Source organism: Apteryx mantelli, chromosome 20 (genome assembly GCF_036417845.1).
Source record: "Apteryx mantelli isolate bAptMan1 chromosome 20, bAptMan1.hap1, whole genome shotgun sequence".
Classification (NCBI taxonomy): Eukaryota; Metazoa; Chordata; class Aves; order Apterygiformes; family Apterygidae; genus Apteryx; species Apteryx mantelli.
Window position 1 is genome coordinate 11199506 of NC_089997.1, and position 22161 is coordinate 11221666.

General features: G+C 57.1%; 2 protein-coding genes across 2 annotated transcripts in view; one reads left to right on the top strand and one right to left on the bottom strand.

The window, feature by feature from the left end:
• Window positions 1-22161, top strand: part of LOC136993792 (scavenger receptor cysteine-rich domain-containing protein SCART1-like) — a gene marked incomplete at its 3' end in the record, with an annotated part of 196510 nt that overhangs the window by 56536 nt on the left and 117813 nt on the right. The window lies entirely within an intron of this gene.
• LOC136993744 (scavenger receptor cysteine-rich type 1 protein M130-like) lies at window positions 969-11551 on the bottom strand (the record flags this gene model as incomplete). Its single annotated transcript, XM_067308686.1, has 11 exons — window positions 969-1018; window positions 4826-4978; window positions 5493-5576; window positions 6645-6705; window positions 7280-7315; window positions 7672-7982; window positions 8066-8128; window positions 8822-9136; window positions 9561-9875; window positions 10052-10273; window positions 11257-11551. Coding segments are annotated over 11 exons (1905 nt in total), but the record flags the coding sequence as incomplete, so codon positions are not given.

The following is a 22161-nucleotide window of genomic DNA, read 5'->3' on the forward strand; positions in this document are numbered from 1 at the left end:
TAGAGCGATGTGTTGGATGTTTATTGTGAAGTCAATTCCTTGCATCAGCTGGATTGGCCATTAGCATGTAGGTCAGCAGGGAGGCGTAGTGAGGTCATCAAGGACATCAGAAAACTCCCCAGAGCTGAAAGGAGAGCTCAGGGAGAGGGAAGGCAGGTAAAGGGGGACAACACTGGGATGAGGATGTCACTTCTTTTGCAGTCTGGCAAGATCTTTGGAATTAAAGTTATGCCTGTGATACAAGGATGACATTCAAATTTATCCGATATAGTCCTGTATCAATGGGAGTGGATCGTGCGTGCTCTGGAGCGGTTACATGGGACCACAGGCCATCTGGATTATCAGGATTCACTGAAACAACCCCCCTGAGGGACTGTCACCTGATCCAGCTGAAGATGCTATTGCAAGGACACTTGTGACAGAGAACACCATCAACGGCTGGACAGCAACCAAGCAATCTTGTTCAAGAGGTTTGGATTCCCCAAATGAGCATTATCTAAGCAAAAGATCCAAAGGAATTAGTTTTTTTTTTTTTTTAAACAAACACTTTGTCTATGAATGTTTGTGAAGCAAACAAACCATTTTGATCCATCACCTTCTGGTTATGGACCCAGGCACTTGTGCTGTGCCCCTCTGCCCCTTCTGTGGGCTCTGCATAGAGCTTCAGAGCAGGTGTGCCGTGTCCTGCAGCCAAGGTGAGAGATTTGGACCTGGCAAATATCTGCTGGGCATGCCCAAAACATCATCCGAGGGATGGAACAGGCATGTCTTCATTTTGTCATTCTTTGTCCATCTCTGGCCCATGTCCATGTGTGTGAATGTAGTGACATTTCTGCAGCTGAGCAGAGAGGTCCCTGCACCAGATGTTGGGGAGAGTGTGTCCTTCATGTGAGGGATGAGCCCAGCCCCACATGTCCCTGTGGGGAAGGGCAGGGCCTGATGCAGCCCCAGGACTGGCTGAGCAGGTGCTAACCCCATGGTGGAGGAACCTCTTGTCCCCAGCCACACTGTGGGAAGCCTATGGGAGAAGGGTGTTCACAGAGTGAGACCCCTGTGGAGGTGGGTAACGCACATGGGCACTGCATGGCCATGCACACTGCTGCACAGGAAACCTCCACTCCTACCAGGCTCAGGCTTCAGCCCTGCATCTCCCACAGGGAGAGAGGGGCCAGGGGCTGGGGAGGGAGGGAGGGGGCTGTCTCAGGGCAGGGGCTGCCAGCAGGGAGGCTCCAGGTCCTGGGGACAGAGGTGGTGTCTGAGCCCCAGCTCCCCCCAGAGCCCCCAGCGTCACCCCTGCCCTGCCCTACCACCCTGGGGCTGTGCTGGTGACACCATGGGTGTCCCTGGCAGAGAGCAGTGCATGTGGGGCCAGAGCCAGGCTGAGCAGGGCCATGTTCCCGGGAAGGGGCAGGAGGGCAGGGCAGACCCTGATTGGGGCTGGCACAGCCCAGCTCTCCTGCAGCACAGCTGAGGGCTGGACATGGCACCAAGCGCCAGCTGAGCCCTGCGCTCCTTGTGGCTGCGCAAGTCCCAGAGCCCAGGGCTCGTGCAGGGCCCCTGCCCAGCCCCGAGGGCAAAGCGGCTGGTCTGGGAGCAGCGAGGGGAAGGAGCAGGATCCGGCCCTTGCTTGCACTGCGCTATGGTCCTGAGGTGTAAATCTCGGTCTTTATCACAGCTCATTGTGGGCAGAGCTCCAGGGCAGAAGAGGCTGGTTAGGGGAACCTGGCGCAGGACAAGGTCCCTGCAGAGCGGGTGCTCCAGCATGGAGGTGTCTGCCCCAGAGCAAGAGCCCCTCTGCGCCCCAGTGTCTCCCGGCCCTGGCACATGCAGCGCTGCTGAGGCTGAGCCCTGAGGCCACTGGGACAGAGATGTCTGAGACCCCTCGCTGAGCAGTGCTGGTACTTTTCCCTCACGCCTACACTGAGGGTCCAGGCCCCTCCCGTGATCCCTTCCCAGCTCTGCACTCACAGCCCAGCCATCCTGCAAGGTCCCCAGCACCAGGGCTCTGTCCTGGAGAGGAGCAGAGATGTCCCTAGCCCTGGGCCATGCTGCTGCCCATGGAGGAGCTCCCAGTGGGGCATGGGGAAACGCTGCCATGGGAGAGGGTGCTGGTGATGGCTGCTGGCTCCCTCCTCTCCTGGAGGGCAGGATCCTGCTGTTTGCAGTGCTGCCGAGTTGTGGCTGTTCCCAGCAGCGGGATGGAGGGGGCTCACACAGCCCCACTGCCAGGCTGTGGCTTGGCTGCTGGGACCCAGAGCTGAAACCCTCCTGCGAAGCAGAGCCAGTGCTGGGCAGCACTGGGGCTGGGGACGTTATCCTCTGCCTCCCTGAGAGAGGCACCAGACCCTGGGCAGAGACATCTGATTTTGTCTCCCGGCCTGATGGTGCCCGTTGCAGGGGAGAGGCAAGCTGTGCTGGGGCAGCTGGGCAGGGAGAGCTGACGGCAGTCGCACGGCCCCATGCTTTCCTGTGCCTGCCAAGGCTGAAATCAGTAAATGAGTGGAGGATGGATGCATAAGTGGTGGGGTGAGGGGATGACAAAAGGAAGGAAAGAGAAAAATGCAAGGGAAAAAGTAGGGAACATAAATAATTTCAGTGTAGGAAAGGAAAATTAAAGCAGGCAAAAATGCTACTATCAGAAACTGCCAGTTTAGTCACAGAATCCCAATGTTTTTTACATATAGATACAGATCATATAGATTCAGATACAGGTACAGATACAGATGTATTTGGTGACTTTTCCCCATTCCAGGAGATCTCTCTGAGTAGCTCAGGTGTCAGCTCAGTGCAGGAAAGGAAATGAGCCAGAGCAAAGGCAGAATGTGTTTTTGTGCGCTTGGCCTTAGCCCCACTGCCTGTCAGTGTGTGGCATGGGGAACCCATCAGGAAGAGCCAGCGGGGTTCAGGGACTGACCCCGCCCCCCCCGGCTGGAGGAGAGAGGGCAGTTTGGGTGCCAGATGCTGCACAGCTGCTGAACACTCCACCCCACTCAGCTCCTGCGTAGAGAAGTTTCTCACCTGTGGGCGCTGGGGCACAGTTGGTTAAAACCTGGCCTAGGACCAGGGATCCTCCCTCAGCTCGCATCAGCAACTGCTTTAGGAGTGGACATGAAATCTTCTCTCCATGGAAATATGCCCTTGTGAGCATCCTCAGGGATGGGCCTGTCCCAAGGCCAGGGGCTGAACTGTGACTTTGGGCTGGAGCCCACATATTGTGGTGGTCCCTTCTCCAGCCCACTGCCCTCTCCCTCTTCTGCCTCCCACCCTGCTGAAGGAAATGTCCTCTCCTGTCACTGACTGCTCCCGTCCCCTGCGTCTGCACACAGATATTCCCCTGCACAGAGCCAAACTGGTGCCCCAGCTGAGGCGGCTCCTTCTTCTGCGCTTGCAGCCCATCAGTGGGAGGGCAGAGGGGTGGGGGTGGATGGGAGCAGGGAGGCGTCCCAGGGCTTCCCTGAGCCCTGGTGCCTCACAGCCCCTGCCAGGAAGGAGCCAGCTCTGGGCTGTGCCAGGAGTGCTCGGGGGTCCGTGAGGGCCACGGGAGCCAGGAGCAGCCCCTGGAAATGGGAGACCCTGTGGAGCCACAGGAGGGGAAATCCCAGCCCCTGGCACCCCAACAAGCTGCTCTGCGCCATGTGCAGGGTCAGTGGGAAGCAGAGCTGCCTCCCAACTGCTGTGGGGAGGTGATCCCCAGGTGATGAGCCCCTCTGGGGCTGGCTGGGGTGTTCAGGGCTCTGCTGTCACCTCCAGGCTCTCTGCTGTGGGGCCACAGCCCAGGACTAACCCTGTCACTGCCTCTTGGTGGTGGCCTCCGTGCCTGGGACCAGGGTGGTCCAGGCAGAGCCTCTGGGAAAAGAGCAAGCAGGGGCACTCCTGGGGTGAGGGGACTGGACCTCCCTGCCCAGAGGGGCATTACGGGACCCTGCAGAGAGACCCAGTTTGGCTGGAAGCTCTGCGTGTGGTTTGCAGGATGGAAATGTCTCTGCCAGCAGGAATATCCTCCAGCTGGACTGTTCACTATTCCCGCACTCCAGGGTCCATGGGCACTTGCAGGTGCACAGCCTGTCTCAGAGCCCGCTGGTCCCGAGATGTGTCCCTTCCCCACTGCTGGTTCTTGGTGCTTCGCCCTCCCTGATCAGCCTCGGGGAGACACCCCAACACCTGGGGAGGGAAGCACCAGCTCTGGATCAAACTCCCAAATGCTTTTAATAAGAACAAATACCAATGCATGGCATAGAAGTAGATGAATAAAAATAGACAAAATGCCCAGCTCTTTCTGCTACCAGTGGGAGAAGGGAGACTGGTCTCTGGCACTCATGGCTCTCCCAGCTGCACAGACCTCTCTTCTGTCTCGGGTGCACCCAACCGCATGGCAGGGGTGGGCTCTCCTGGCCCTGGGCTCAGGGACCTTTGGGCACCAGGGTCCAGTCTCACAGCCTTGGTGTCCTCATGGGGATGTGTCAGAGTTGCCTCTTCAGCATCATCGTACCCCGTGTCTGTGGGGAGCAGGGATGGGGCATCTCTCTTGGCTCCTGGGGCCCCATCACTTCTCCAGGAGTGCAGGCTCCCCTCTGGAAGCAGCAAGGCCGGTGCATTGCAGTTGGCCCCATGCACGTGCCCCTCCTGGGCTGTAAATCCCCTTCCTCTCGCTCCTCTTTCTGTCCCGAGATGTCCAGCCCCTTATCCCACCCCAGTTTCCCCACCAGGAAAACTCCTGGCGCAGGTTCCCTCCCTGTCCCGGGAGGTCGGGCTCTCAGTATGCAGTGACTCTCCGGGCACTGGGGACGGCACCCCAGGAGCCGGCAGCACTGCACTTCCCCCTCACCTCTCTGCGCCTCCACAGGCCTGTTTCCCTCCTCTGCTTCCCTGGGCACTTCCCAGTCTCGCTGCCCAGGAACAACATCCTCCCCGGGGTCAGGGATTTCCCTGGCATCATCATAGCCATCTGCTGGGTCACCTCTGGGCAGGACAGGGACATCTGAAAGGAGAGGGGAGCTGGTGGCAATGAGAAGAGCCCTCCTGCAGAGTGGAGGAAGGAAGGACGGGCAGGAATGAAGGGCTGAGACACTGGTGTTGGCAGGGCCACAGGAGACTCAGCATCTGTCCCACCTCCCCCAGGGTTGTGGGAGCGTGCATATGGCAGTGGGGATCCCTCTCGTCCAGCCACAGGGTCGGCAGTGCTGGGCTCTGCACTGGAGCTGGCTGTGGAGACGCTGGTGCCTTGAGGCATGGCTCCTTGAGGTAAGCTCAGGGCCTGCTGGAGGCAGGGACAGGTTGAGCCTGGGAAGTCCCCCTGCGACCCCGCAGGGCACAGGGCTGCAGGCACCCAGCTCAGACGGGCATGTGTGACCCTCACATGCTCTGCATGGCTCTGGAGTCGCTCCCGAGGGTGATTCCTCCCCACCCTGATGGTGACACTCAGTGACAACGCTGTTGGTCACACAGCTACAGGGAGGAGAGACCAACCCTTCCTCTGCCTCACCCTCCATTACCTGATGCTGACCCAGGATCGTCCTCCTCCTCGCTGTCCCCAGGCTTGGGCTGCAGCTTGGTCAGGGACCCCTCCAAAGAGGAGCCTGGCGAGAGGAGCAGCAGGTGTTATTGGGGTGAACCCTGCTGACCCTGCTCATGGCCAGCACTGCTGGGGATGGGGACCCACACAGCAGGGACTGCGCGGGGAGGAGGGCTCGGGGCTCATCCTGCTCCCATGGGACAAACCCCATCTCAAAGGGCCTTTTGGAGCTGCCCTGGGACAGCCCCTTCCCTCACCCACCAGGTACAACCCTGGACAGGCATCCCGGCAGGCAGGGAGGAGCTGTGCCCCGGGCTGGGATGGGCAGAGCTGGTGGGGAGGAAGCTCCTCACTGGGCTGCTCTCCCCACAGACCCTGTGGACCAGCGCTATGGGGACCACTGGCCTGGGGGCTGCCAAGGTCCTGTCCTGGGTCAGGGCTGGGGGAAAGGGCCCTGCAGACGTGCTCCCTCCAAAGTAGACCCACACCGACCTGAGCGACCGAACATCGCCTGCTTCTCCCATGTCAAGCTGTAGTCGATCTCCTGGTACACGGCCTCAGAGAAGGGCTCCAGAGACCTCCTGGAGCCTGGCGACAGAGGCAGGGTTGGCACAGGGACGTGGAGACAGGAGACCAGACTCCGATGTGGTCACCCAGCCCTTCCTCCCAGGCCAGACCAGCACTGACCCCACAGCCCAGCCCCACTGCTCTGTCCAAGCACCACTGCCACGTCCCCAGTGACAGCAACATCCCTGTGGAGATGGTCTGGGACAACGTCACCCTCACCCTGTCCCTTCAGAGACAGCGCCATGCCCCTTTTGGTCCTGAGTCAGGTCCCTGATCTGACCCTGGAGCAGCTCCCGTGGCTCCTCTCCCCGGGGGCTCCCTGCTCTCTGCCAGATGGGTCCATAACACAGCCCTGCCCTGCCATGGGTGGGCAGGGCTGGACAGAGAGAGCAGCCTGGGGACCGGACACCCGCACTGAGAGACCCCCTGCCCTGGGCTCCTCCTGGCATCGCTCCTGCCCCACAGCCTCCCCTCCAGCGCTGCCCAGAGCACAGCCAGCAGCATCCTCAGATGTCTCCTGCTGCTCCCATCTCCCCCAGCCCCTTGCTGCCATTTCTCTCCTCACCCACCACCATCTCCTCCTGCATCTGAACTCTCTTCTCCCCTGGTTGCTGGTGTCCCACAGCCTAACAGTGGAGGGGCAGGGAATAGGGCAGGAGGCAGCACCCCCACCCCAGCTCCATCTGTGCCCCTCACAGAAACCCCACAGCACTCGCGGGGCTGCCAAGAGGCATCGCCCACCCTGGGACCGATGGGGAAGGACCCACCTCTGCGCTGAGCCCTGGCACTTCGCACTTGCCCCACCAGGAGGGCCAGCAGCAGGCAGAGCAGGGCCCCCAGGATGATGCAGATGACGACAGGCACTGAGATTCTCCCGCTGTCCCTCGCACGGCCCTGGGTGAGATCTGCATGGGCAGGGACATGGACGAGGCAGCCCCCGGCCTGGGGGAGGTGGGGGTCCAGGGACACCCCAGTCCTGACCCCCCACACACACATGGCAGCAGGGGGTGGGGGCACAGGGTTGGGTCACAGGGCAGTTCCCACCCTGCTGGCTGAATCACAACCCTCCCCAAACACACCCGCTCCCACCCCAGGGCTTCCTCTCCAGGGCTTCACACCCCAGCACAGAGCCCCTTCCCTTGGGCTGCAGGTCACAACCTGGCCCCAGAGAGATCAACCCCAGGGAGGAGGGGAGGTTACCTGCTCGAGGAGGTGACGTTGTCGTCCTCGGTGCAGCTGCAGAGCAGAGAGAGAGATAGAGGGGTGTGCGAGTGTGTGTGTATGTGGACATCCCCTTAAAGTCTCATCTGAGCTGTCCTTCTCTGGGTCCCCGTGACAGGCCCAGGGTCCTCTGCTCTGGGCCGTGGGGAGGACAGCACTGGCAGACCAGGGGATGCACTTACAGGGGTTGCAGGAGTCCCACGGGCAGAGGCCTGAGGACACCCAGCCCCACAACAGCTGCTCCCCACCTGACACCAAACACCTGACCTCTCCAGGGGCATCCTTGCTCTGAGGAGCTCTGGGGCCTTGTGAGGACCCAGCTGGGGAAACATGTCCTGGAACAAGGGGATGAAGCACTGCTACTCACCGGAGCAATTCACAGCAGCATCTTCCTTGTGCTGGCAGGCACCGCTGTCCCCAGGCTGGGTGCAGCAGTCCCAGAGAGATCGCTCCGTCCCTCTGCACTCCACCCGCTCCAGCCAGATGGGACCTGTCCCCTTCCCAAATGCAGCCTCCCCCAGGGCAGACACTGCAGGGCCACAGCCCAGCTGCCTGCAGGCGACCTCGGCATCCTTCATGTCCCAGGAGTCATCACACACCGTCCCCCAGGAGCCGCGGTGCCAAACCTCCACTCTGCCTGAGCACCCGTCCTCTCCTCCCACAGCACGAATCTTCTCCATCTCTGGAAAACGCAGAACCCCCCATGTCACTGGGGCACCTGGGAGAGCCTGGCCAAGTGAGAAGGGCACATGGAGGAGCAGCTACCTGTGCAGCTTGTAGAGTTGGGGCATTCGGCCACCGGGGCTGGAGTGGCTTCTGGTCGTCTCCCTGCAGAAGGAAATGCTGCGGTGAAATGGCTGCTTCATGGGAATCATGTGGACAGGAGCAGGACTGACCTGTGCTTGAACCTCCCAGTGCCTCCTTGCTCATGGACACAGCTGGATCCCTGGTAATTCAGGGTAGAACAGCACAGCACTGAAGGCTTACCCCTGCCTGCTCACCCCCAAAGGCTCCCTGGTTAGCAGAGGAGCAGAAGGATGTTCCCAGAGGGCAGGCTTCTCTGAGCTCTGCTGCCAGCAGCGCCCTGCACGCTGCCTGTTTCCTACATAACCCTCAGCCACCAGGACTGGTTTCACTCTCCCCCTTCCCATTCCCTCAGCAAAACACAGCCATGAGCAAGATGTTCTGCATGGACTTCCCAAGCTAAAAGGTGGTTGTCTGGGCCCTCTCTATGGGCAACAGAGAGCAACAGGAACCTCCAAGAGGTGTCCAAGGGGAGCTGGAGGAGACCCTGCCTGGAGGTGCCTCTGCCCCTCCTTGGGCTACGCAGGGAACTCAGGACAGCTATTGCTGATGGACACGTGTCACTCTGAGAGATGAAGTCTTGTTTGTGTCACTGACAGCACAGTGGTCTGAAATGGAACATAAAAGCCACTCCAAGCGCTTTCTCTGCATTGCACCTTGCTGAACAGGGAGCAGGACCTGCTGTGAGCCTTTGTGCCCAGGTGGCTCCAGCCTTACCACTGCAGGTGATGCGAGTCTCATCTTGTTGGTAATCACATGACTGCTGCTTCCAGGGAGCAGAGGGGCACTGCCAAAAGGAGCTGTTCATCTTCCCACACTGAACACGGTCCAGCCATGTGGGGCCAGATACCCTGCCATACGGCAGGTCTGTTTCAGGGAACCCTTCATCTCCACAGCCCAGCTGTTTGCACACCAGGGACATGGTGTCAGCAGTCATCGAGTTGGAGCAAACACTCCCCCACGTCCCATTGTAGAAAACCTGCAGGCGCCCAGAGCAGCCGTCGCTCTTCTCCAGCCTCAGGGCCGTGAACTCTGGAAGGAAAGGCACAAAGTGGGGGGGAACAAGCTAGTCCTGGGATGAGGAAAGAGAAACCTGAAGCATCCCTGAAAACCCCCCAGGTTACTCTATGGCATCCATGGGCAGGAAGGCTTACTGCAAGGAGCAGGAACTCTTCTGGGCACCCCAGGGCTCAGACAGGCAGAGGGCACTGCCAGCAAGTCACTGTTTCACCAAGGGAGCAGAGAGAAGTCCCCAACATGCAGCACTACCCTCCCCTCTAAGCCCTGGGGATGTCTGTGCTCTCCCTATAACCCTGAACAGTCCAGTGAGGACTGTGCACGGATGTTCCCAGGATGGGGGCTCAGGGCAGCCAGGGACAGGCTCGGCCATGCCCTGCTCTCCCTGCATCCCTATCTTCCTGGGCACCAGGCTCCCACCACTGCTCCCCACACAGACCTGAGCAGACGACTCCTGCGTCCTCTTTGTGCCTGCAGTCGTGCTGCCCCCAGGCCTCGGCAGGGCAGTCCCAGAGAGCAGCTTCACCCCCGGAGCAGTTCACATCGTCCAGCGAGATCTGCCCGGAGCCTTCCCCGTAACGAGCAGAGCCGGTCACCTCCACAGCCACCCCACAGCCCAGCTGGCGGCAAACAACGGTGGCGTCGGACAGGTCCCAGGAGTCGTCGCAGACGGTCCCCCAGGTGCCCTCGTAGTAGATTTCCACTCTCCCGGCACAGCGCCCTGTCCCGTTCACCAGCCGGACCCGCCGGCTCCCTGCAGCCGGGAGAAATCCCAGCTGTCAGGGGCTCGCGGCCCTGGGGAGCACAGTGTGTTGGGGACTGTCAGCGACTCACCTGAGCAAACCACTCCCACATCCTCCGCAATTCCTTCCGGCACTGCCTCAGGCAGGGAGGTGTTGCAGAGGGTCAGGCGAGTCTCCCTCCCTGCACACTGGACCCTTCTCAGCCCCACGGGGCCCGTCCCTCGCTCAGGCTTCGACAGGTTGTAGGCTCGCTCTGCCTCTCCGCACTGGAGCTGTCGGCACACCACGCTGGCATCGTTCACATCCCACTGGTCATCCAGGACTCTGACCCACGTCCCATGCAGCAGCATCTCCACTCGCCCGTCACAGCGGCTCCCTCCGTCCACCAGCCGCAGGGATTCAGAGGATCCTGCTTGGAGACAGGCAAAATGCCCTGCACCCTCTGTGACACCAGGGACCCCTGCACCCTGCCATGTGTCTCCCATTTCTGATGCCCTGGGACACCCAGGGACTCACCCATCTGTAGCCGGCTCACAGTGAGGAATTTGAGGATGGACGTTTTCCAAGTTTTTTTTTCCCTCCAGTCACTAAACCTTGCTGACTACAAATGTCATTTCTCAGGAAGGGACAGGGATAGGGAAGCATGGGAGGTGAAGGCAAATCCCAGAGCCACCAGACATGTCCTTAATGATGAATGTGGAGCAGCTTCAGCAGGAGGAAGCAGTGGCCTGTGCAATGGCCTGGGTGACAGACAGGATGAGCACAAGCCTTGCTCCATCTCCACGCTGGGACTGGCCCCTGCTGAGACACCCAGGGGAGAACCCACACGTCTCTTCCCCTCCGCATCCCTATGGATCAGGGATGTGGAGCTTGTGTCCTGGGCAGGAAGCAGAGGGATGAGGGCCTTTCTTACAAAACAGGACGAGTTTGGGGTTCATACTGACAAGAAGCAAGGGCAAATCCCAGCCCCACTCTGCAGCTCGGCCTCAGGGATTGCTCCTGCTGGACGCGCCCACAGCAGCCCCTGCAGGCAGTGGGATCAGGGTCTGCAGGGCTCTCTGTGGTCTGGGATGGGGCTGTGTGCGGCAGGAGGGAGAGGAGGGTCCTTCACAGCTGCACTGAGTGGAGCTGTGTCCCACAGTCCCGTCTTGTGCCTGTGCTGCAGGAGGGCAGCAGAGGAGCCCAGGCCTGGCGGTGGTCTCCAGGGCTTGAACCAGCTGCCCTGGGGAGGCAGAGACCTGAGCAGGCAAAGCCCTTTGAACCCCTCCATGGGAAGCCAGGGTTTCTCCAGGGAGAAATTCAGTTTGTCATTGCCATGGGCTCCCAGTTTTGGGTTGCCGTGTCACACACAAGGGGCAAGTTTAGTTAATCCTCCATTTTCCCTGCACTCACCTGAGCAAAAAACGCCAGCATCATTGTCATGTGAACATGAGGAGGCGCCCAGGGCAGTCACAGGGCACTGTACCAAATGGGATTCGGTCCCATCACAGTGGAAGGTGTCTCTCCAGACAGGGCCGGTTCCTCTCCCAAAATGCCCTCCTCCGGGAACAGATTCAGCAAATCCACAGTTGAGTTGATGACAGAGAACGTGGGCATCGGAGATGTCCCAGTGAGAGTCACAGAGGGTTCCCCAGGTCCCCAGCACCTGGATCTCCACCCGCCCCGAACACCTGCTGCCATTCACCAGCCTGAATCCTGTGTACTCTGGGGAAAGAGGAGGAAAAGTGAAGATGGCGTTAAGAAAATTTCCACTATACTCTAGTTCTGCAGAGAAAGAACATGCAAGGTCAGGGTGCCTTCCAAGCAGAACATCTTATCTGACCTTGCCTCAGCCCTGGTTTTTGTACAAAGTTGAAGATCTGCAAAGAAGCCACTTTAATCCAGCCAGCAGTGCAAAAGTTGTTCAACGGTAACACCAGAAGAGGTGCAAATCAGCTAATGAATAATTATAGGATAGACCATATAAGGCTGGCACGGAACTACCTCATACTGTAGCATGGCAAGGGGATTGGTACACCTAAGAATCATGGATAGATCTGGTTGGTTATGTAAACTAAAGTATTGAATATGAAACAACTTACTATCGCTTAAAAGTTGTAACAAAAAGCTGCTCGGGTCCCTTCCTGTGCTCCCAGCCAAGAGGCACCTTATTGCTAGCAATAAAACTAAAAACTTTGAAATCTGACTCCTGCTGCTCATTACCGGTGCCCGTGAATGAACAAAAGAGCTAATTTTAACAATGGCTTTGTGCTCTTGCACCCTCAGGTGTTGAAGGAGATGCCAAAGGGATAGCAGCCCTTTCTGCTCCTTCCACATCATTTTAAGATTACAGACAACAACTCCACCCCTCCTGCACTCACACCATGCTCAACGCAGTCACTTCCCTGCTCCCCTACCCCGCAGCGCACAGCTCACAGGAGGCATTTCACACCTCCTCCCTGAATGCTCACGTGTGCAGGTGACACCAGCGTCGTTCACGTGGGTGCAGGTCTGGTTGCTGAGGGACATCCTGGGGCAGGAGGAGAGGAGGGATTCATTCCCCACACACTGCAGCTCTTCGTCCCAGATGGCACCGACCCCCTCTCCAAAGTGAGCTGCCCCAGGGATAGACAGGACTGTGCCACACTGCAGCTCCCTGCAGATAACGTCAGCGGCTTTGACACCAAAGTGTGAGTCACAGACTGTTCTCCTCAGGTCTCCATCTCTGATCTCCACACGTCCTGAGCAGGGGCTGGCCCCTCCAACCAGCTGGACAAATCCTGGAGAAAACACCAATGACAGGCAGTTCCCAGAGGCTTCCAGCAGTTACATAACTGCGTCCCACATGATTTCCAAGGCAGCCACATCCAAAATGCCCCGTGAACACCCCAGCAGCAGCCGTCTGTGGGTGTTGATGACACAAAGCCTTCAGGGCCAGCTGCATCTTCTCTCACACCCACACAGCACTCCAGAGCTTATGTATATCCTGGACCCACAGCCACAGGCACTGCTCAGGCAAATGCTGCTGCCCCAGGAGCCCAGCGCTGCCTGGCACAGGCCCCCAGCACCACAGTGCCTGGACCAGGGAAACAGGCCCAGGTGCTGCAGAGCTCAGAGCCAGGCTGGGGAATTGCCTCAGAGCAGCCCAAAATGCTCCCTGTTCCCGGGGGTGTCCTAGGGTGCTGGGGTGTCTGTGAGGGGAGACACGTCCCAGGCACAGAAATGGTGCAGCTGTAACCGGGTCAGTGTCTGGGCCAGCTGTCTCCTCCGACACGTGCCTGGGGAGAGGTGTCCCCAGGCAGGGCCACAGCGCACGGCTGGGGCTGTGCACGTTGCGGCCAGTGACCGGGCAGAGGAACAGGAGATCCACGTGCAGCCCTGGGCTGACTCCGGTGCATGCTGCAAAAGCAGGAGCAGATGAGGGTCAGCAAGTGCTGGCAAAGCCCTGTGGCACGGGGCAGCGTGGGGAGCCGAGGGCCGGCAGGAGCGGCTGGACAGCAGGTCAGTGCTGCCTGGACAGGCCGCGTTCCTCGCAGGGCTGTGACAGCCCCAAGGACCCTGCAGGGCGGCCTGTGCGTGTGGTGATGTGGGAGGGAGCAGCCAGGGACCTCGCAGCTGCCCCCCTCATGGGGCGGCCCTGGGCACGGGGTGCAAGGTGCTGCCCGTCACCTTGCTCCTCTGCCCCAGGCCCTGCTCTTCTCCTCTCTGAAAAGCCCCTTCGGTTCAGCCTGAGGGTGGGCTGAGCCCCCGCGACCCTGACAGGGTCTGTGCACCCGCGGTGGGCTCACCCGGGGCTTTCCCCAGGGACAGCAGCAGCAACAGTCCCAGCTCGGCAGCGAGAGTAGCCACGTCAGGGCCTGCTCCGGTACCCACGCATTTCTCCTTCAGGGCACAGCCCGGTTAGTTCCCGATCCCAGGACCCACCCCAAAGGTGAGGAATTGGCTGACTCCTTACCTGAACAAATCACTCCAGCATCCTCAGCATGAATGCAGTAATGTTTACCCCAACCCCGATGACTGCACTCAGACAGGGCAGTCTCGGTGCCTTGACACTCAAGATCGCTCAGCCAAATCTGGCCAGATCCTGGCCCAAAAGGTGCATCTGAAAGAGCTTGGAGAGCAGATCCACAGTCCAGCTGCTTACAGACTACAGCAGCGTCTTTCATGTCCCAGCGATCATCACACACCGTCCCCCACTGGCCCTGGTGTTTCACCTCCACTCTCCCAGCACAGGGACTGCCTCCAGCCTCCAGCCTCACCTCTGCAGCACCTTCAAACACAGACATGGGGCTGGTTAGGAGAGTGCCGAGGCCCCGCGCTGCGGCTTTGCAGGGTCCTCTGCCCAGGGCCAAGTCCCAGGCACCGGGGGTGAGAGCCCTCTCCCCACTGGGCTGTCCCAGGGGCAGTGTCGGGGTCCCTTCTCTCTCTGCGTGCTGCATTGGGCTGGGCTGGGAGACGCCCAGCTCCAGCCCTTCTGAGCCATTCCCACCCCTGAGCCCTCAGCACCTCCTTGCACCCCGCATCCTGCCCATGCCCACCCAGACACCACACCAGGCTCTGCAGAGGGCACCCGCTCCTCCCCAGCAAGGCACCTCAGGAGCAGCTCCAAACCCCCAGGCCTCCCCACACTCCTGCGTCCCCCACAACCCCAGCCCCCTGCCCACCACCCGCCCTGGGCACCACTCAAACCCACCCACCTCCCGCAGGGTTTCCAGGTCCCCAGGGAGCACCAAGATGACCCCACAATCCTTCCAACGCTCATTCCCTCCTTGCCCATGGCGATGAGCCCAGGGCCTGCTCTTGGCCAGAACCCCTGGGAAGGACACCTCTCTGCCAGGCTGTGGATGAGATGGCCTCTTCCCTTCTCTCTGCAGGGAACAAACTGCCCCTCCTTGGGCCAGGCACACGCTGACACCACAGCCAGGCACCAACTGCCATAAGCACACGAGCCCTGGAAGCACCAATACCCTTTTCCCACCCAGAGCAGCACAGGGTCAATGGACTTGAGAACCTTCTGACCCTTGTCTCACTGCTTTCTGGGATGAAACCCCTTTTCCAGAGGGATCCCCATGACTCCCCTGGTACCCATTGGCCCCAGGGCTGTGGAACCAGAAAGCAGGCACTTACCCCAGCAGAGCTGCACCCAGAGAATCAGCCACAGCACCTGAGGGACAAGGAGTCCCTCTGCCTCCATCTGCAGCCTCCTGCCCTGACGGCACTGCCCTGATGCACCCCACTCCTTGCCACAGCCCCTGGGGACTCGCACAGGACAACAAAGATGGGAGGCCAATATATATCTGCAGGTGCTGGCTCAGCTGCAGGAGGAGCCAATCGAAGCAGCAGGCACCTTTTTAGACATTATCAGGGCTTATCTCCCTTCTGACACAGCCCAGCCCTCCAATGAACTTCTCCAGCGCTCTTCATGACCATATATGAGGCACGGCTCCACTGCGGATGTCACGGTTGCTGCTCTGGGGCATCATCATGGGGCCCATCCCAGTGGGACAGGGCAGATCATGGTGGGGAAATGGGTCTGTTGCCCCTTGTACCCCACTGCGGGGGACTGGGAGCTTTGGGCATGTCGTACGCTGTGTTTGCCCGAGTGCCCAAGGTGCGAGTGTCCAGCTGTCCCCGCACCATGGGAACCGTGGAGCTGGGATTGCCCCTGGGACGGGCTGTGTCAGGAAGGGAAGGAAACAGAAACAGCCCCTCACCCTGCTACAGCCCTGCTGTGCTGGGAGCAGCAGCGGTGAAAGGCCTCTTTGCCATGGCCAGAGCCCCATCCTGTGAGTGCGGGCTTGTCGATCCCTTCCTGGACAGCCCCGCGGTGGGTGCCCTGGTCAGGAGCAGGGAGCTGGGCCATTTCACTCCTCTTGACAGCACACAGGGCAGCCCAGGCATTCAGACCCCCCCGACTCTCAGCATGTTCACCCCACAGCCCGTTATTCCCTCGCAGGGGCTGATCGGGAGATCAAAGCCTCGCCTGCAGGTGCACAAACCACAGCCCACGTGACCTCGGCAGCCTGCGCCGCGCTCTCCCTGCAGCAGCGCCTGAGCCAGGAAGACGGTGGTTTCTCTCTGGGCTTGCTTCCCCAAGCACTGTCACTGCATGGAGCCGCTGTGCCAGCTCCAGACCCAAACCTGCTCCCAGGGAGGGGGCTGCAGCGGCTGCTCCTGCTGCCTTTGCAGACACGGCTGCTGGGCACAGCTCCTAGAGGGGGATTTTTCCTCGCAGGTGACCAAACCACTCCCAGGCCCCTGCACTCAAGGCTGGGCAGGGGGACGGGTGTCCCCTGTGCAGCAGGGTCTCAGTGCTCACAGCTCACAGCACTACCACAGCCCAGGGCCATCGGCACTTGGCACCTCGCCATCTCTCTGTAACTCCCGTCCATCGCACACCACCACTTATGCAAAACAGCACACACATTTCACTGCAGTTTCTCATTAGTGATGCTGCATCTCACCCCACCCCACCATGCTGCTATTGCACACCTTCACACATTTCAGTGCCATTAGACTTTCATGTATGGTCACGGATTTTACTTTTCCACTTACTCAGTGGTTTTCTATTCAGAAATGCTGGGGCATTGTATTAGGCTCTTTGAATATCATTGTGCCTTTCTTTTTTCACATTACTGCATTACGTTCCCCTTCCATGGGATGCTGTCCTTATCCTCTCAGGAGCACTTTGCATTTAACTTATTCACCTTCCCTTCCCTTCCCAACAGGCACACGGCTTGGATACTGATTGTGAGGTCACTGCTGCTGGAGTGCCTGATAGGCCAGCAGCAGGCACATGGGTGGGACATGTGCTTTTGAGGTCATTCCTGCTGCAGTAACTGATAGGCCAGCAGCAGGCACAGGGCTTGAATGTTGACTGTCAGGTCAGTGCTCCCTGAATAGCTCATAGGCCAGCAGCAGATACAGCGCTTGGATGTTGATTGTGAGGTCACTTCTCCCAGAGCCCCTGATAGGCCAGCAGCAGGCACATAGCTTTGATGCTGATTGTGAGGTCACTGCAGCTTGAATGCCTGATAGGCCAGCAGCAGGCACTTGGCTTGCATGTCGATTGTGAGGTCACTACTGACTGAGTCCCTCATAGGCAAGGAGCAAGCACATGGCTTGGTTGTTGACTGTGACATCACTTCTTCCCGAGTACCTGATTGGCTGGTAGAAGGCACATGGCTTGGATCTGGATTCTGAGGTCACTGCTGCCTTAGCACGGTGCGTCAGGGACACAGAGGGGACACGACTAGACATGGCAGCAAGCAGGGCCCCCCAAGGGCCTGAAAACACAGCAAGGCCAACTCTCCATCCCTGGAAGTTGCTTTTACTCCCCGAAAAGGCTTTGAAAAGGGACTTTCTGGGAACATCCATTTTCAGCCCTGCTCATGTTCAGTTCCCACCTCAAGGAAGCAGATGAATGGTCCCAAGGGACTTCACTTGGCCAAATCTTTCTTCTCTCTTGTGCCTATTCTGCTGCCAAAAAGAGGCCTCTGTGGGGATTTTTCCTGTGCCTTTCTTTGGGGCTGACATTACCTCTGTCTCCTCCAAGAGCCTTTGCACCCAGTCTCCAATGAGAACATACTTGGACAGAGAATCGGAGACCTCTAACATGTGACAGCCCCGAAGGTGATATTAAAGCAGGTGTACACACGAAGAACAGAGACCCAGTACGGACCTTGCAGGAAAATCTCACAAGCTCCCTGCTGTTGGACAGGGGTAATTTCTACAGCACACAGACCCTGGAAAGCAGAGATTACCAATGCTGCAGATCTGTATGCTGCTGGGACAGGAGTGACCTCAAAGTAGATTCCCAGCCATGTGCTTGCTGCTGGCCTATCAGGGACTCAGAAAGACATGACCTCACAGTCACCTGCAGAACAGTGTTTCTGTCACAGGCCTATAAGCCTCTGAGACAGAAGTGATCTCAAAAGCTCATACCCCAGCCATGGACCTGCTGCTGCCCTATCAACCGCTCAGGTAGAAGTGACCTCACAATCACCTTTCCAGACACATCTCTGCTGCTATCCAATCAGTTCAGCACTCACAAGTGACCTCACAAGCAACAGACAAGCCTTCTTCCTCCAGATGGCCTATCAGGTACTCAGGCAGAAGTGACCTCATCATCAATAGCCGAGCCATGTGCCTCCTGCTGGCCTATCAAATACTTACAAAGAATTAACCTGACACCAGTGATGTTCCGGCATTCCTCTTGCAGGCAGTAGTGACCTCACTGCCCACACCCCAGCCACGTGGCTATTGCCACCTGCAGCTCCCCCTGCCTTCCCCCAAGGCTGAGCCAGCTCCTGAACGGCCTCCCTGATTCACCTCGTGGCTTCACAATGCTCATAGTGAGCAAAACACCCATTACATACCAGTTACTACCCCAAAAAAGCATGAGCTTCTGCCTAGGTATTACCTACATCTAGCCTATGACACTTAGGAATTGGAGAACAGTCTGTAAGTAATTCTTAGCAACATTTTCTAACGGGAGGATTGCATGGGAGCAGCGACCATGAAACTGAAGACAGCATGGCCTCCTGTCCCAGGCAGAGGGAGAAGCCATCCCGCAACGCAGAAGTCTGGTTCCTTCCCCAATGCTGAACAAAACCAGCAAATCCTCTACACATCCAGGACAACAAGCATTCTCCTATTTCATGGTTTCACCTTCTGGAGCTCCCTGAGGAAAGCAGCCCCAGCTCCAGCACCGCTGCCCCTGCCCCGGCGGGAGGGCACCCACTGCCATTTGAATGCACCCACAGGCCCCACCAAACCCACTCGCACCCGCTCTCCCTCCCGCTCACTTCTCTCCTTTCCTCCCTCTCCTCTTCCCCACCGGCTCACCAGGGACCCGCCGCAGTTCAGGGCATGGCCTCCCTCTCCCCGGGGTCGCTGCAGAGCAGCGCAGCGCCCTGCTCTGGGCGCAGGCCTGGCTGCGGAGGAAGATGCCCTGCCGGCTGCCAGCGCGGGGAGCTGCCTCGCTCCTGATGCCGCTGCCTGAGGGGGCTGTTTGCACCCTGCCCTGAGTGACCAGCCCTGTGGGGCTGCAGGGTGCCGCTGCTGCTGCGCAGCTCTGCCCTGCTCTCGGCACTGCCCTGCTCTCCCGCTCCTCCGCTCTCCTCTCCCCCTTCCCTTTTGCTTTGCTCTTTCACGCCTTTTCCTCCCTCTCCCCCTCGCTCCCTCTTTCTCTCCTCTCTCTCCTCTCCCCCAGGTCAGGCCTCACCCCTTCCTCCCCTCCCTGAGGATCCTGCATACTGGACTCTGATTGGCTGACAGAACTGTTAGTTCAAGGGAGCCCCGCCCTCCTCTTGCCAGCCAACAGGAGGGCAGCACTGGGGGCGTTGCCATGGCAATGCCATGGCCACCTGACCCGGCGGCGACCCCTCCCCCGGGCGGGACTGCGCCATCTTAGTGGTGGCTGCGGTGTGAGAGGCTCCTTCAGCGCTGATGAGCTGCTGTTCCGGGCTGACGCATGTTGAAACAGGGTTTGTGCAAGGGGCGAGTCAGGACACGGAGGAAGAGGGGGCTGCAGCCCACCTGAAGGAGTCCTGGCGTTTCTGCAGCTCTGCCTGCGGCCTCCTTCCCGACGTGGCCTTTGTGCAGCCCAGGCTGGCGTTGTCTCCTCGAGGATTTGCAGCATGTCCCAGCCGTGGGGTGGCCTGTGTGACGGGTGCAACCGTGGAAGAAATGCCCGCAGTTTGCACCACAGTTAAGAATAAAGAGTCGCTGTATCTGGGGAAGCTGTTAGCTGTGAATGACTTACTGCTACCATGCAGAGCAGTTGAAGTACTGTTAAAAGCTACCATAATTTCTTTCTGATATCTGACTCTGATCTTTAGAATTTCTGTTTTTCTCCTACAAAAGTGGATTTCTCACTGTATTCAGCAGGAGGGACAAATGAACCTAAGTGCAGAGTGTGATTGTAAATTCTCCAGCACTTGTTCTTAAATCTCTGTCAAAAGGGAACATTTGAACTATTATTTATTTATTTATTTTAGGTTTCAGGAACCTGGCTAAGTGTCAGTTTGACTCTGTCATTATGTGCATTCTATATTAAGATGCCCTACTGCTTATATTTATTTTTTCAAACCTTTTTTCACACTTGCTTTTCTTTGCTCTTACAAGTGCAGCTCTGTATCGGTCCTGCAGAAGCAGTATTGCAAACCAGCGCATGATGTGAAGGTGATGGAAGATCTTGGGTTATTCAGCGACGCAGAAAAATCTAAATATTCATTTATCGTACTGTTTTTGTGTAAGTAATATATTTCACACAGCAAAATAATACTTCTAATGTAGCTGAAGTAACTTCTTCCACAGAGTACCACAGTCTGAGAAAACTTTTATTTTTCCTCTCTAATTATAACTCACATATTGATAGGTATGACCATACTAGAGGCATCCTCTGAGCAGGGAGGACATATCTTCTTCCTCAGAAAATGTGAAATAGCAGTCACAAGTTGTGTGCATCTTATGCGGCATTCTCTGAATTGCCTTTTTGTGATTTTTTGAATGGACACTGTTTACAAACAGCTGTTTCAGGACTTGCTTTTTCACTCTTAAAACTTACCAAAAATAATGGCTGTGGTTGAAATATGCAAGAAGACTGTGTGATACCTTCCATCGCATAGGCACAACTAAGCTGTTAATCTGTTGTGCTTTTAGTCCTCAGTTACTAAATCTTGTTGTTCCTCATGCACAAAGGAATGATGTTTGCTTGGGCAGGGTGGTTAGCCTACAGGCTAAAAAGGTGCTGTACAGCTTCCTGTGCTTGTCCCAGTGACTGAGGTTTGGATTACCATTTGCCTGTTTTTCCTTGACATCTCATCACCTCCCAGAGAATCTCCTGGGTCTTGTAGTTTAGTCGCCTGTTAGAGGGAAATGTGTCCTGGGATCATTTTCATAAATGGACTTAAGCTCCCTTGTGAACTGCTCCCTTCATGGAGAGCCACTTCCAGAATTTCCTTTTCACAGATGTGAAGCCTCCTCAAATCCAGGCTGCATTTAGTGATGGCAACTCTTTGTGTATTTGTTCCTGTGCCAGCATTACCTGTGAGCGTAACTGGTTCTCTGTCCCTAGAGCAACTTCTACCAACCATGTTTCCGCTGTCTTTGTTTTGCTCCATTAAATTAAATTCTGTCTGCTGGGTGCTTCCTGTGGGTACTACTGCCCTGTTCTTTGAGAACTCTGGGATAAAAAGCAAAGATAGATTCATGTGCTTGAGGAATCCCTGTGGATGTCCTGCTTTTTGCTCTGCTAATCTCTTTTTTTTTTTTTTAACATGTCCTGGTCCATGAATCAACATGTTAACAGAGAGGCAAAGTAGGCCATGAACTAAATTTAAAAGTACTGTTTTTTTTCTTGTATTAAAATATGCATCCATTTTCTCATCTCTTTTTAGGCTGACAGATACAGGCCTAAAATAGAATGGGCCTCTTGTGAAAACAAGTAGACCTTTATGGTTGGATTCCGGTGATCCTTCCTTGCTTTCTGCATCGTAGAACTGCATGCTAATCTTTTGTGTACATGCAGAGCCTTGATAAAGTTATTGTACGGGCACCAAGTGTGCACATGTCAGATTTTCTGTGTGTTTGTGACTGATCCTTCTTGTTTCTTGTCATTAGGAAAACCTTGAGGCGTACTCCCAAGGAGGGAAGAACCAGAAAGAAACTTAAAGAAAGAACTGTTGATGAGATCGCTGACACTCAAGATGGCAACTCAGGTTAGTTCTGGCTTTCAATTTTCTTTACTGCGTTCTGGCCAGAAGCCTACTCTGAAACAACTGAAAGGAGCTGGACTACTGGCCATTTTTTTCTATTCACATTTCTGTATACTTTAGCGCTTACAAGCCATAGTCAGGGACTCCAGGGCCCTGCTAAATAAGCTCCAGACAAAGAGTCAGCAAAAAAACCCAGTCCTTTTCCCAAATGCTTATAACCGAGTACAAGAGAAAAGGCAAGAGATGGCTGTCGAGAGGTGGGAATACAAGGAAATGCACAGTGCTACTCTGAATGATGAGCACTGCTCTCACTGCAGCAGTAGCCTGACAGTTTTCATGGGTTTTGAGCAGCCCAGCCAGAATTTTCAGGAGGTAAGGAAGACTGCCAGGTGCATATGAAAACCTTCTCCCAAGTGTGAAGGTGGCAGGTGAGAAGAGAACATGCTTCTGCACTTTTGTATTGAGGGGTTAGTCAGTGAGAGGTGCTGTTGGGGCCAGCTCAGACTTCAGAGCTGTTTTCTGGGCAGCCAGTGGGAAATAATGTAGGAATGAGGGTAATTCATGAAAGGCCTTAGCAACTCTGTTTGCTGTGAGAGAA